The sequence below is a fragment of the Sminthopsis crassicaudata genome, chromosome 4, assembly GCF_048593235.1.
Source record: "Sminthopsis crassicaudata isolate SCR6 chromosome 4, ASM4859323v1, whole genome shotgun sequence".
NCBI lineage: Eukaryota > Metazoa > Chordata > Mammalia > Dasyuromorphia > Dasyuridae > Sminthopsis > Sminthopsis crassicaudata.
In genome coordinates this window covers 365,208,838-365,222,910 of record NC_133620.1, presented here as the reverse complement: position 1 = coordinate 365,222,910, position 14,073 = coordinate 365,208,838, and the positions used below count along the sequence as shown (strand labels likewise).

Genomic DNA, 14,073 nt, shown 5'->3' with positions numbered 1-14,073 from the left:
TGTATTACCTCTAAGATACTTTATAACAGTGAAATATAATAGAAAGAGTTCTCTATTTGGAGTCAGAAGAAATAGATTCCAACCCAATTTCAGTTACTAACTAGCTGTGATGCTTTAGGCCATTCACTTCATTTCTCTGGGTCTGGGTTTCTTCACTGATAAAACAAGAAAATTGAACTTGATAAACTCTAAAGTCCCTTCCTTCTCTAAATCTTAGGACCCTAATTTTCTATTTCAATTATGCTGACAATAAGCTGTGAGTGATAAATCACTTAATCTGAGTGTGAGTTGCTTCAGAATAGAATTGTTTGCTTTATATAAACTGTAAGATGGGACTATAAATATGGATGTATATGTGTGTGTATATATATATATATATATATATATATATATATATATATATATATGTACATGCACACACACATACACATTCACACACACACCATAATTTGTACCAATAAAGTATTATATAAAACAATGATGGGTAGTGGAATGAACACTGAATTTGGATTCAAGAAACCTGGATTCACTTCCTGGCTCTAATATTATTTGGCATCATTTCATCATCTGGGAAATGGGAATAATTTTCTTGTGTTACCCGTGCTCTTCCCATAGCACAACGATTCTTGTAGACTCCTTGTAGAAAAGATATTGAAACAGAACCAAGAGAATATTGTACACAATAGCAACATTTTTATGTGATGATAAACTGTGATGGATTTGGCTCTTTTCAACAATGAGGTGATTCAAATTCCAATAGCCTTGTGATGGAAAGTGCCATCTGCATCCAGAAAGAAAACTGAATGTGGATCAAAGCATAATATTTTCACCTTTTTTGTTGTTTGTTTGCTTGATTTTTTTTAAAAATTTTGATCTGCAGTGGAACAGATTAGATACAAAGGACAAAAAAGGGTACATCTATAGCAATCTAATCTTTGACAAACCCAAAGATACCAACATTAGGAATAAAAATTCATTATTTGGAAAAAACTGTTGGGAAAACTGGAAATTAATATGGCAGAAATTAGATATGGATCCACACTTAACACCATATACCAAGATAAGATCAAAATGGGTCCATGATTTAGGCATAAAGAGTGAGATAATAAATAGATTAGAGGAACAGAGGATAGTCTACCTCTCAGACCTGTGGAGGAGGAAGGAATTTATGACCAGAGGAGAACTAGAGATCATTATTGATCACAAAATAGAAGATTTTGATTACATCAAACTAAAAAGTTTCTGTACAAATAATACTAATGCAAACAAGATTAGAAGGGAAGTAACAAATTGGGAAAATATTTTTAAAAGCAAAGGTTCTGACAAAGGTCTCATTTCCAAAATATATAGAGAACTGACCCTAATTTATAAGAAACCGAACCATTCTCCAATTGATAAATGGTCAAAGGATATGAACAGACAATTCTCAGATGATGAAATTAAAACTATTTCCACTCATATGAAAGAGTGTTCCAAATCACTACTGATCAGAGAAATGCAAATTAAGACAACTCTGAGATACCACTACACACCTGTGAGATTGGCTAAGATGACAGGAACAAATAATGATGAATGTTGGAGGGGATGTGGGAAAACTGGGACACTAATATATTGTTGATGGAGTTGTGAAAGAATCCAGCCATTCTGGAGAGCAATTTGGAATTATGCCCAAAAAGTTATCAAACTGTGCATACCCTTTGACCCAGCAGTACTACTACTGGGCTTATATCCCAAAGAAATACAAAAGAGCGGAAAGAGACCTGTATGTGCCAAAATGTTTGTGGCAGCTCTTTTTGTTGTAGCTAGAAACTGGAAGTTGAATGGATGTCCATCAATTGGAGAATGGTTGGGTAAATTATGGTATATGAAGGTTATGGAATATTATTGCTCTGTAAGAAATGACCAGCAGGAGGAATACAGAGAGGCTTGGAGAGACTTACATCAACTGATGCTGAGTGAAATGAGCAGAACCAGAAGATCACTGTACACTTCAACAACAATACTGTATGAGGATGTATTATGATGGAAGTGGAAATCTTCAACATAAAGAAAAGCCAACTCACTTCCAGTTGATCAATGATGGACAGAGGTAGCTACACCCAGAGAAGGAACACTGGGAAGTGAATGTAAATTGTTAGCACTAATATCTGTCTGCCCAGGTTGCATGTACCTTCGGAATCTAATGCTTATTGTGCAACAAGAAAATGGTATTTACACACATGTATTGTACCTAGACTATATTGTAACACATGTAAAATGTATGGTATTGCCTGTCATCGGGGGGAGGGAGTAGAAGGAGGGGGGGGATAATTTGGAAAAATGAATACAAGGGATAATATTATTAAAAAAATATAATAAATTAAAAAAATTTTTGATCTGATTTTTCTTGCACAGTATGACAAATATAGTAATGTGTTTAGAAGAATTGTACATATTTAATGTAAAGGATTGCTCGCTGCATTGGGGAGGGGAGAGAAGGAGAAAAAATTTGGAACACATTTTGTAAAAGCAAATATGGAAAAGTATTTTGCATATATTTGAAAAAATAAAATACTATCAAAAGTTTTAAAAAAGTCACTAAGTGATAGATAAATGATAGAAAGACTAGTGTGCTCCTATTATCTTCAGAAAATAACTATCTTTGTTATGAAATGGGTCAACAGGCTCATGATAGCCTGACTATATTGGAGAAATGGAGAAGAGAGTATATTTTGACTCAATCATTTGCCTGTGGTATATATGTCACATTACCACTCAGAGGATTGTTTTCAGAAAACCACTTTTAAACCATAAAATGTTATACAAATGTATCTTTTTGACATCAATTCCTCATCTATTTGTTGCATATATATGACAGGTCCCATGGCATAATGGACAAAAGGTTAGCTTTGGAGTTGGAAAGACCTGAGTTCAGGTCTTGCCCCTGACATATACTAGCTGTGTGATGATAGACAGATCAATTTCTCAGTGCCCTTAGGAAACTCTGACGATAAATTTCAGAGCTGGGTTTAATCTGCAATGTCAAAGGGATTTTCCTTGCTGGGAGTTCATAGTACTAATTAAATCAAAAGAAAGAAATGAATTGGTTCTTTATTAAAAGCTTACCATGACTTCAATATGGATTTTGCTAACAAAATTTAGAGAAAGAAAAGAACGTTGAGGTCATCTAGGCCAATCCCTGAATTTCATAGATGAGAAAATTGAAGTCTACAAAGATAAAATGATTTAACTCAAGATGAGAAGTAGCAGGCTCAGGATTTGAAAACACCATTTTCCCCATTTTCCCCCTATTTATTTCATTTAGGAATGTCTCCTTTCAAGAATTAAAAGACATGTTATTTATCCTTGTTGAACTATTGGAATTCATTTTCTCTTGATATACTTATAGGGAAATTTGAAGTAAAAACTTCCTTCCTATAATCACGTGGAATAAAGACTAGGAACACATATTAAAGAACTACACCTACCAGTGCAGGAGTAGTGTATGCTGTAGTTTGCAAATATTTTGTGTTTTACAAAGTATTTGTAGATGATCGGGTCATCTAGTATAAAGAATAACAGATTGGAAAAGATCAAGCAAACAAGAGACCTGAGTTCTAACTCCAGCTAAACAATGGAGAGGGAAATAGGTGGGATTGTGGAGCTGAGTGTTGGAGGTCACTACAGTTATAATGAGGAGAATGTCCATGACAGTTGTTATTTAGACAATTAGAAACACAAGAAATAGAAAATCCTGAAGTTCCTGAGCTTGCTAGAGTCCCAAGTAGACCGATTCAGACATGATAGTGATTCTCTGCTTCCATTATACCTTTCTAATGTAGCTTAAGAGAAAACACACTAATAAACACACACACACACACACACACACACACACACACACATACACACACACACACACACACACACACACTATAATCTAAAGTTTCAGGATTTATTGAATCAGTAAAAATTTGAACCTCTCATTCATTATTCATTATCAAAGTTCTGTTTTGAAATCTTAAGCATTAAGGAAGAGAAGGGTAAAAAAAGTAAGAGTTACTTCTCTAGGACTTTCCAAGATGGAAGGCTCTGGGTATAATGCCTCAAAGAATGTTAGCAAGTAGGTTCAGGAAACAGAAATTCCTATGTATAAAAAGAAAAAGTGGGGTAGCTAAGGTGGCACAGTGGATAGAGCACAGCCCTGAAGTCAGGAGGACCTGAGTTCCAATCCAGAGTCAGACATTTAACACTTCCTAGCTGTGTGATCTTGGGAAAGTCACTTAACCCCAAGTGCCTCAGCAGAGAGAGAGAGAGAGAGAGAGAGAGAGAGAGAGAGAGAGAGAGAGAGAGAGAGAGAGAGAGAGAGAGAGAGAGAGAGAGAGAGAGAAGAAAAATATGATGAGGGATGCACAGTGAAAGTAAGAGCTGAGTCCAATGTGGTCTTTTTGACTGAAATAATAGTGACTGAGCCTTTGTAACATGCAAGACATTGTATTAATCATTGATGATAGAAAAACAGAAATAAAATAATCCCTGCCTTCAAGCAGTTTGAGATAAGAGATAGGAAATGTACACAAAGGAGTATGATAAGACAGGGAGTAGAGAAGGGAAAGGAGAAATCCAAAAAAGTGCTCTGTTGAATATTTGAAGAGAGAGCACTAGGGGGAGTCAAGGAAAACTATACAGAACTTGTGGTATCTGAGCTGAACCTTAAACGAAGAAAAGAAAGCTTTGAGTGAGGGTGAAAGGGAACATTAGAAAATAATGCATTTCAGGAAAGGGGTGCTAAAGGCTTGTGAAATTTTTTGAGATAGAAAACATCAAGTTGAGTTCAAGGAATAGCTATTTAGCTAGTTTGCCTGAAATGTAAAGCATGTGTGAAGAGAAGTAATGTGAAATTAGGCTAAAAAGATAGACTGGTGTCATATTGTACCTTAAATGTCAAGCTATGTGATTTACACTTTAACCTAAAGGCATTTGGAGGCCCATGAAAGATTTTGAGCAGCATAATGATATAGTCAAACCTGGGCTTTATGTACATTGTTTTCACAGATGTTATATGAAGGATGTTTTGAAGAAAAGAGATATGTGCTAAATGGTTAATTGGGCTCCTATTTTATTGTAACCTCATTTTATTTCAATCAGTATGAATCAGTTTGATATGATTCCATAAGGGTTGTAATTATAAGTTCTGCATATTAAGCCTCAGAATATTGTGAAGTGCAAATTGTAATTTTACTTGCTTAATCATAGGAAACTAATTAGAGGGCCTCCACTCTTGTTTTGCCTTGTTTTGGTGACCAAGCTCATTGAGGCAAAGGTGATTCAATTATATAGAAAGCCTCCCAGCTATTTTTGTTGCTCCTTCATTCCTTGGTATCCTTCTATTGCTCCACATGGGGAGATGACCATGAGCCCTTGCCCAATGAGTCACCCTCATTGCCAGCCTGCAGCCTGCCTTTCTACTGGCTCATTGGCCCAAGTGGATGTTTTAGTGTCTGTTTATCAGCCCAGTACATAGGTATGCTTATTAGTTTGGTAGGACTTCCTGAAAGGTCAATATAGATATGCTAAAGTCTGCTCATCAGCTCATTTTATCAAACAGTGGTATTTCGTATTTTGTGTAGAATCTCCTACAAGGTCAAGAAGAAGATCTATCCATCAATTGGACTTTGTATTTTTGATATGCTTCACTTATTTTGTCTGGTATCAAGCAATATAAAACTAAGACCCCTGGAGGAAGTAGCCATCTCATGTCATGAAGAAGATCTGAGGTCCATTTTATTAGAGGGGGTAACAGACCCTTTAATAAAGTGTCATTGTCCCCAAAACTTCACCCAAGTAGTTTTTCTTGCAGATTGGACAATTTTAGAATTCCCACAGAGACTGGAGGCAAGAAGACCAATTACAAAATGATTTTGGTAACCCAAATAAACAATGATGAGAATCTTAGCTAGATTGATGGTACTGTGAGTAAAGAAAAGAAAATGGATTTGAAAGAAATTATTAAGGTGGGGGAGAAGGTTTCTTTGAGCTGCTCTTTGAAGGAAGGTTCCTGCTTACATGCACACTCTGAGATTGGATCTCAGATAGGGAGAGATACAGAACAGAATAGGATAACATGAAGATCACAGATGTCTCTGAGATGCTAACACAACCTCCAATATATCTCATTTCTTCTCAAAAAACATATGAAAATAAATGTATTCCATGAGACATCCTCTAGTTTCAGCAATTCCTTGAAGTTTACCCCAAATACACACATATTCTGGGCATTACATCTGAAAAAACATCCAAGAGAGAAGAGAATTGGGTTAAATCCAAAAGGAAAATTGAGGGCGGTGTTTCTAGGTGCAGAGGAACAGTGGGATTTATTTTTTAAATGTCTAAATTATTGCATCACACCATTTTTCAGTGGCCTTCTATAGACTAAAAGCATCAAGGACATTACAAATTGTAGGGCTGATGAGGTACAGAAATAGAAGTATCAGAAAGTGTGACAGTTGTTGTAAAGGAGATGAACCTCTAGGAAGCTTTTAAGAACCAATTCAAAGGCTTCTAAATGATTAGTTGTCCAGTGAGCACCATGGACAGAATCAGAATATTTACTTGCCCCCTTAGACAACTGCATGAAATAGAAAAACCATTTAAATAACTAGAGTATGTAGTGTGAGAAGGGATTGTGTGAACATGCTCATCATAACAAATAATTGGGTCAGTTGCTTTCTTATTCTGACATGACTATTTGACAAATTATCAAACTGTTTTACTGCTATTCTGAAACTTGGCACACCCAACCTCATTATCAAGTGAGAAACAAAAGTAAAGGTCATGAGATGCTAGAGCAAACAAGGGACAGTAACAATCTTCTTGAATTCATTCTTATTAATAGGTAGAGCCATTAATACCTGAATGAAGAGTTGTCAGCTACTCAAAAAGATAACTGGACATTATTACATGAAAATATCATAGAATCAAAGATTTAGAGCTGGCAGGAATTTTCTGGCCAGATAGTCATTCAGTAGGTGAAGAAACTGAAAAAAATCACAATGAATAGGGAAACAGAAAGCCAGCTAGTTTTGTTGCAACATAAAGTATACTGTGGGGAATGATGGGAAACAAGGCTAGAAAGGCTTTAGAAAGGCTGGAAATGGTGACAAGGGATTGAGGAAATTTTCAATTTCCAGGAAAAGGAGTTTGAACTTTATTCAATAGGCAATTAGTGCTCTTCTCCTTTTGTTCATGTAGGGAGTCATACCCTTATATATGGGTGCTCTGTCCAAAGGAATATAAATTTTGATCACTTATACTTTGCAAGGTGTCTTGGAGTTTAAATACTAGATTTTTTTCCCCTATTCATTTATTATCTCATTGTTTTGTTATTATTTTTAAAAAAGAGTATTAGCTCTTTTATCTCATATGGTTTTCATTCTTGAAAGTACAATAAGTACAATAAAATAAGTACAATAAAAACCAGGCTTTACCCAAATTAGTCTTTCACTGATTGGCCAATAATAAAGTCTCAGCTCTTCAAGCTTCACTTGCTCATTGTTTGGATTTTGATGGCTCAGAATGAGTGTAAATCTCAATTGTTCGGTTCTGGCCAGAAACTCTAAAGATCTTCCCATCTGAGACCGATTTTTTTTTTTGATGAAGGCAAACCATGCCATCTTTTGCCTCAGTTCTTATCTATCCTTTAATTATTGAATGGATATTGCCTCAAACAGAAACCTGGACCTTAGCTTAAAAGATCAAGGTTTCCCATTGCATCCAGGGCTATCACCAGTTATCTTGAGCTGCAGCTTGGTTCCAGAAGCTGATGATTCTGAAGGAGAAAATGAGACTGATAAAGTGATAAGATTCACTTAAATCCAATTGGCTTGCAAAGTGAAGACAGCACCCACGTGAAGTCATTGACCTTCTTTGAAAACAAAGAATTAGCAACAACTTGTGAGCAGCCATTGAAAAATTTCAAGGATAATAGTAATGACCAGATCTTGGCATAAGGACAGTTTGCTCTGATAGAGGTATGAAGGATAGATTAGAAAGAAAAGAATGGACATAACACTTCTTTTTTTAATTAATTTTTTATTATTATAGCTTTTTATTTACAAGATATATGCATGGGTAATTTTTCAGCATTGACCTTTGAAAAACCTTCTGTTCCAACTTTTCTCCTCCTTCCCCTCACCCATTCCCTCAGATGGCAGGTTGATCAATACATGTTAAATATGCATAACACTTTTTAGGGGCCTATTTCAGTTACTAATGGCACTTAGGTAAAGTGAGACTAAAAAGTAATGAAAAGGAGGAGAAAAGTGGAAGATATGATGTGGAATGAGAATAAACAAAATTTGCTAACTGATCAACTCTGAAAGGCAAAGGAGAAGGAAGAATCTGTGTTGCTGAAACTTTTCATGAACAGAAAAAAAAGCCAGTCTCTCTACAATTCTCTATGTAGTACAAATATGGTCCAGGGAAAGATGAAGTAAAATAAAAAATTATTTATATGCATTATCATAAAATTCAAATAAAATAATGGTAACTGGAATAAAGAAGCATGTAAAATGAGTCATTATGTTCAAAGATGTTCAATAAAACACACTAAATCATATGAAAAATAAAAATTATTTAATTAAATATGAATAGTTAAAGCAAATTTAATTTTTGAACATAGATTTACTGGTAAATTTATATAAAAATCTAATCATAATATCAAGAGATGCATATATATCTTTGGCAGAATACAAATTCTCTATATTAAAACTACTGAAACATCTTGAAGTGAAAAGATTTTTCCTCAATATAATAAAAAATTTCCCCTGAATTCTAGAGTCAGAATTATGCATAATAGACTAATATTATTATCTTTTGTGTTAAGAACAGCATGGAAAAAATGACCATTCTAATTATTGTAGGTTGACACAATTGTGCTATTCTGAACTATAATAATAAAACAAAAAATAATTATTGACCAACAGGCTGCTAACTTTGAGTTCTCTCTTTATATGAATTGTATGATGGTTTCTTTAGAAACCCCTAGAGAATCAACAAGACATATTCAAACTATAAATTACTTCAGCAAAGACAAATATTACTTAAAATAATCATAAAGTACATTATTTATCTGGGAGTTAGCCCATCAAGACACACATATATGATTTGTATAAATAAAAATATATAGAAATTAAGGCAGAACCCTATAATTGAAAATATTGAGTGTAAATGGATAGATCATGTTGACATAGTATAACTAATAAGGGCATAAATAAATAATAATTTAATTTCTAGATTTACTGCTATACAAGCCAAAATATTATTCAGATACTTCAAAGAGTTTTTTAAATGTCCATGCATTTTGATCCAGTGATACCACCACTAAATTTATTGATTTAGAACATAATCATTATGGAACAAAAATTAGATTTACATATTACTTTTAGCACAATTTGTAATAGAATTGAAAGGAGAGAAACTTGGAACAAAACACATGACCAGCCAATAATATGGGAATGTCCAAAAATTATGGCTTAGGACTTAATTATGATGAAGGATTTGTGATTATGGTGAATTCAAAGAGATATAGGAAGACATAAAGTAATGCAGAATGAAGACAATAAAGCCAAAAGAATGATATACAACTGACTAAACTATGCAAATAAAACTATGAATAGCAATAGAAATCAGAATAAATTCACAGACAACTCCATCATTATCTTGTTAGAGTTGATACATACATCTTTTATTTCTTTCAAGAATATGTAAATTATGGTATACCTGCATACATTACAAATTTGACACTTCTTATTTTTAATAAATATACATTTCACAATGTGATACATATATACATATATATATATACATATATATATATATATATATATATATATTTCCCCCCTGAGACAATTGAGGTTAAGTGACTTGCCCAGGGTCACACATGTAAGAAGTATTAGGTGTCTGAGTCAAACTTGAACTCAGGTCCTCCTAACTTTAAGGCTGGTGCTCTAACCACTTCATCACCTAGCTGCCCCCAATATGATATATATCTTAATAAATACAAATTGCAAGTTCTAGGGCAAAAAAGAAAACCAAATGCAAAAGTAAAATGGAAAAGTTCAATTTGGATATGAGTTCATGTAAAAAAGAAATTGAAGTTTTAGCATAATGCAATCTGAGTAAGATAAAGTCACCAAAAGCTAATACAAATTAAGACTGCATGATTAATAGTATAGAAAATGAAAAATGGAGTCCCATGGGATAAGACTATATCTAGAGTTTTGTGATCTGATCTGGACTTTACATTTTAGGAAAGCAGATTAACAAATAGATGGGTCATCAAAATGGTTAGAGGACTGGAAACAGTATTTAACAAGACTGATTGAAGGGACTGAAGATATTAGCATGGAGAAGAGAAGATTTAAGGAGAATATTATTATCAATGTTGGTTTATGTTTGAAGACTGGTATGTGGAAGAAATAGGCTTATTTTGCCTATCCCTAGAGAGAACAATGAAGATAGACAATGAAATTACAAAAGGATAGATTTGCATTCAACATAATATTCCTAACAATTAGAGAATTAGAATAAAAAATCAGAATTGGTTACCTCAGGAGATAATGAGCTCCCCATCACTGGAGGTCTAGAAATGAAAGTTAAATGAACATCTGTGATATTCCAAGTGTAGAGTAGATTCATAACTCAGCTACGTGTTGAACTAGCTGACCCTTGTGGTTTCTTCCAATTTAAATACTCTATGACTCTCACCTAACTTTTCTGAGCCTCAATTTCTTCATCTGTAATATGGGGCTCATATTACTTGCTCTACATAACTTTTATAGTTGAAGAAACCATACATATACCCCATATATATACCAAAGTATATTTGTAGAAAGCACTTTGAATATCATAGTGGCAAGATTGTAGGACTTGATTTCAACCAGGGATGAAATTCTATTTCTGAAGTTAACTGTATGACTAGTAATGAGTCACTTCAGTTTAATGAGACCTCTTCTGGTCTCATATAATATCATAGCAATAATATCATGTCATATAGCCTATTCCAGACAGTTATGAGTAAAGTACTCTGGAACCAAAAAGCGTGTCACAAATGTATATTGATAATTTAAATTGTTTTATTAAATATCACATTGTGAATGTAATGTTATAATTAATGTAATGTATTATCACATCATATTATTAATTAAATTATTTCATTATGTATCATCTTTCCCCTTCAAGCTCTGCTTCTGATTCTCTGAACTTTATCACATTTCCCTTGCTGCCTCTTTCCCTGGAACATCCCTTCACACCTCTAGTCTCTTTCTCCCATTAATAAGATCCATCATTTGGGACAAGATTCCAGATTAACCATTTTTCATTCTCTTCCTAGTTCTGCTCCTAATCGTTCAGACTTTTATCACCATATCTCAGCTATATTCTTACCTGGAATATCCCTTCACTCTTCCCTAAGGGTGAATTCCTCCTTGAATATGTACTTTGGGATGGGACCCAGGTTTGTTGTCCTCTATTCCCTCCAACTTCTGCTTATAACTCTTTAGACTTAGACACCATGATAGCACATAGTAAGTGCCTAAGAAATACTTGTTGCCTACATGCTTGCTGTTACTGTCTCCTATTTACTCCAAAATAGTTCTTGATAAGGCAATTATTCAGAGAGAGCAAGAGAGAAAGAGACAGAAAGACAGAGAGACAGAGACAGAGAGAGACAGTAAGAGAGAGAGAGAGAGAGAGAGAGAGAGAGAGAGAGAGAGAGAGAGAGAGAGAGAGAGAGAAGGTAGTAGAGGTAGAAACAGATAAAACAGGACTAGAAACGGGTCTATAAAATTGTAATCTGGCTATCTAGTTTAGCTCATGCTCCCAAAAGAATCCCCACTATAATATCCCCAAACTTGTTACACATTTTTCCAGCTCTTCAGTGAGGGGCAGTCTCCTGACATAATGCATTCTAATTTTGGATGACTTTTAATTGTTAGGAAGTCACCTACCCTCAAGACTCAATGACATTTTTCACTTGACACTTTTCAACTTCCCTCCATTGTTCTAGCATGGAAAGATCCTTTTGAATCCTAGTAGTAATTCAAGTCAAAAATAGCAGAAGTTACCTTATTAAACATTTTACTAAATTCTATGTTAACTATATTTACTACATTCCCTTGATCTGCCAACTTTGAAATACTATCAACAAAGAAAATGAGGTTAGTTTGAGAATTTTTTCTCAATGAAGCCATACTGACTCTGTGTGATTAATACTTTCTTTCCCAGATACTTACTAATCATCTCTTTAAGAGTTAGTTTTATAATTTTGCCAGGATCGAGGTCAACCTATAGTTTAGGACTCTTTTCTCTTTCCTTTTTTGAAAACAGGGACAACCTTTGCCTTTTATAATTCTTCAGGACCTCTTGCCTTCTCCACAATCTTTTGAATATCATGGATATCTTAGAAGTAATATTCACCAATTCCTTTGGTTGAAACACAGAGAAATTACTAGAAACAAAGAAATAAAGAAAAAAACAAAAATAAAGATAAAGACACAAGGAGGACCGACAGACATCTGTGGAGATCTCAAAGCTATATTCTTTTCTTCATAACATAACATCTCACATATATTTTCTGAGTCACAATTTTCTTGTCCACTCAATACCCCTTATATTATGCATGAAGCCTCCTAAGCTCCTGTTAGAAAAGTCATCTGAACAAAAGAGGAATTATTAGAAAGAAAAATAGTATGTTCCATAGCTCTACAAAGAAGCATTTGAGAGATAAGCGAAGATGCAAATATGTTCAGACATGGCCAAGATTTTGAGTTCACAGAACCAGGTAAGAAGAATTGTAATATGATGATAAGTAAGAGAGAAGAAGAAGTCATTTCCCTATGTAACTTGTATTAATGTCACAAGTGGTTCTTCACCATAATCAATATACCATATAATTTATATCCTATACTATATATCTATATGGAATTTTTATATAGAAAATCTATGCATCTTTTACTCTATTCTCCCAATATCCCTGTTCATGATATTGGGTAGAACTGTAGATTTTGAGTAGATGGTAAGATATAGCTGCTCATTTTCTATATGGGTGAGTCTAAGGTTGGAAGAAGTAAAATGACTTACCCATAGTCATCTAGCCTGAATTTCACTCATTCTACAAATCACTGGATACTTCCCTAATCTTTTGATGGCAGATCTCATCTCCTGATTCCTGAGGGTATAAATCATGGGGTTTAGCATGGGAGTGATGACTGTGTAGCTGATGGAGACAGCCTTGTCCATAGGGAAGGAGGTGAAGGGTCGGGCATAGATGTAGATACATGGCACAAAAATCAAGGACACTACAATGATGTGGGTGGTACAAGTGGAAGAAGCTTTGCGCCTTGCCTCCCCTGAGTGAGAGCTCAGCATCACCAAGATGACTGTGTAGGAAGCCAGGAGAATGAGGAACCAAATAAGTACTAGCAACCCACTGTTGGTAATCATGAGGAGCTCCAGAAAAGAAGTATCTGTACAGGCAAGTCTCAAGACTTGGGGAACATCACAGTAAAAGTTATCCAGGATGTTGGGGCCACAGAAAGGCAAGGGAAGCAGGAGAGCAAGCTGAACAATGGAGTGGGCAAAGCCTCCTGCCCAGGCAGCCACTATCAGCCCAAAACACATATGAGGATTCATGATGGTGACATAATGGAGGGGCCGAGAGATGGCAATGTAGCGGTCAAATGCCATCACTGAAAGGAAAAAAACTGTGCCCCCACCCAAGAGATGGAAAAAGAAGATCTGAGTCATGCAGCCCTGGTAGGAGATGGTTTTAGCCTCGGATAGGAAGTCAACGAGCATCTTGGGGGCAGTGACTGAGGAGTAGCAGAGATCTATAACAGCCAAGTTCCGGAGAAGGAAATACATGGGAGTATGGAGTCGAGTGTCGGAGGTCACTATAGTTATAATGAGGAGGTTGCCCGTAATCGTTGTTATGTAGACAATTAGGAACACAAGGAATAGAAAACCCTGTAGCTCCTGAGCCTGTGAGAGTCCCAAGAGGACAAACTCAGTCACGCTAGTGAGATTCCCTGCTTCCAT

At 35.1% G+C, this 14,073-nt stretch overlaps 1 protein-coding gene across 1 annotated transcript; it reads right to left on the bottom strand.

Moving 5' to 3' along the window:
* Positions 1-13,122: 13,122 nt before the first annotated feature.
* LOC141540821 (olfactory receptor 4D1-like) lies at positions 13,123-14,073 on the bottom strand. Its single transcript, XM_074264768.1, has one exon. It carries the CDS (start codon positions 14,071-14,073, stop codon positions 13,123-13,125), a length of 951 nt encoding a protein of 316 aa, XP_074120869.1.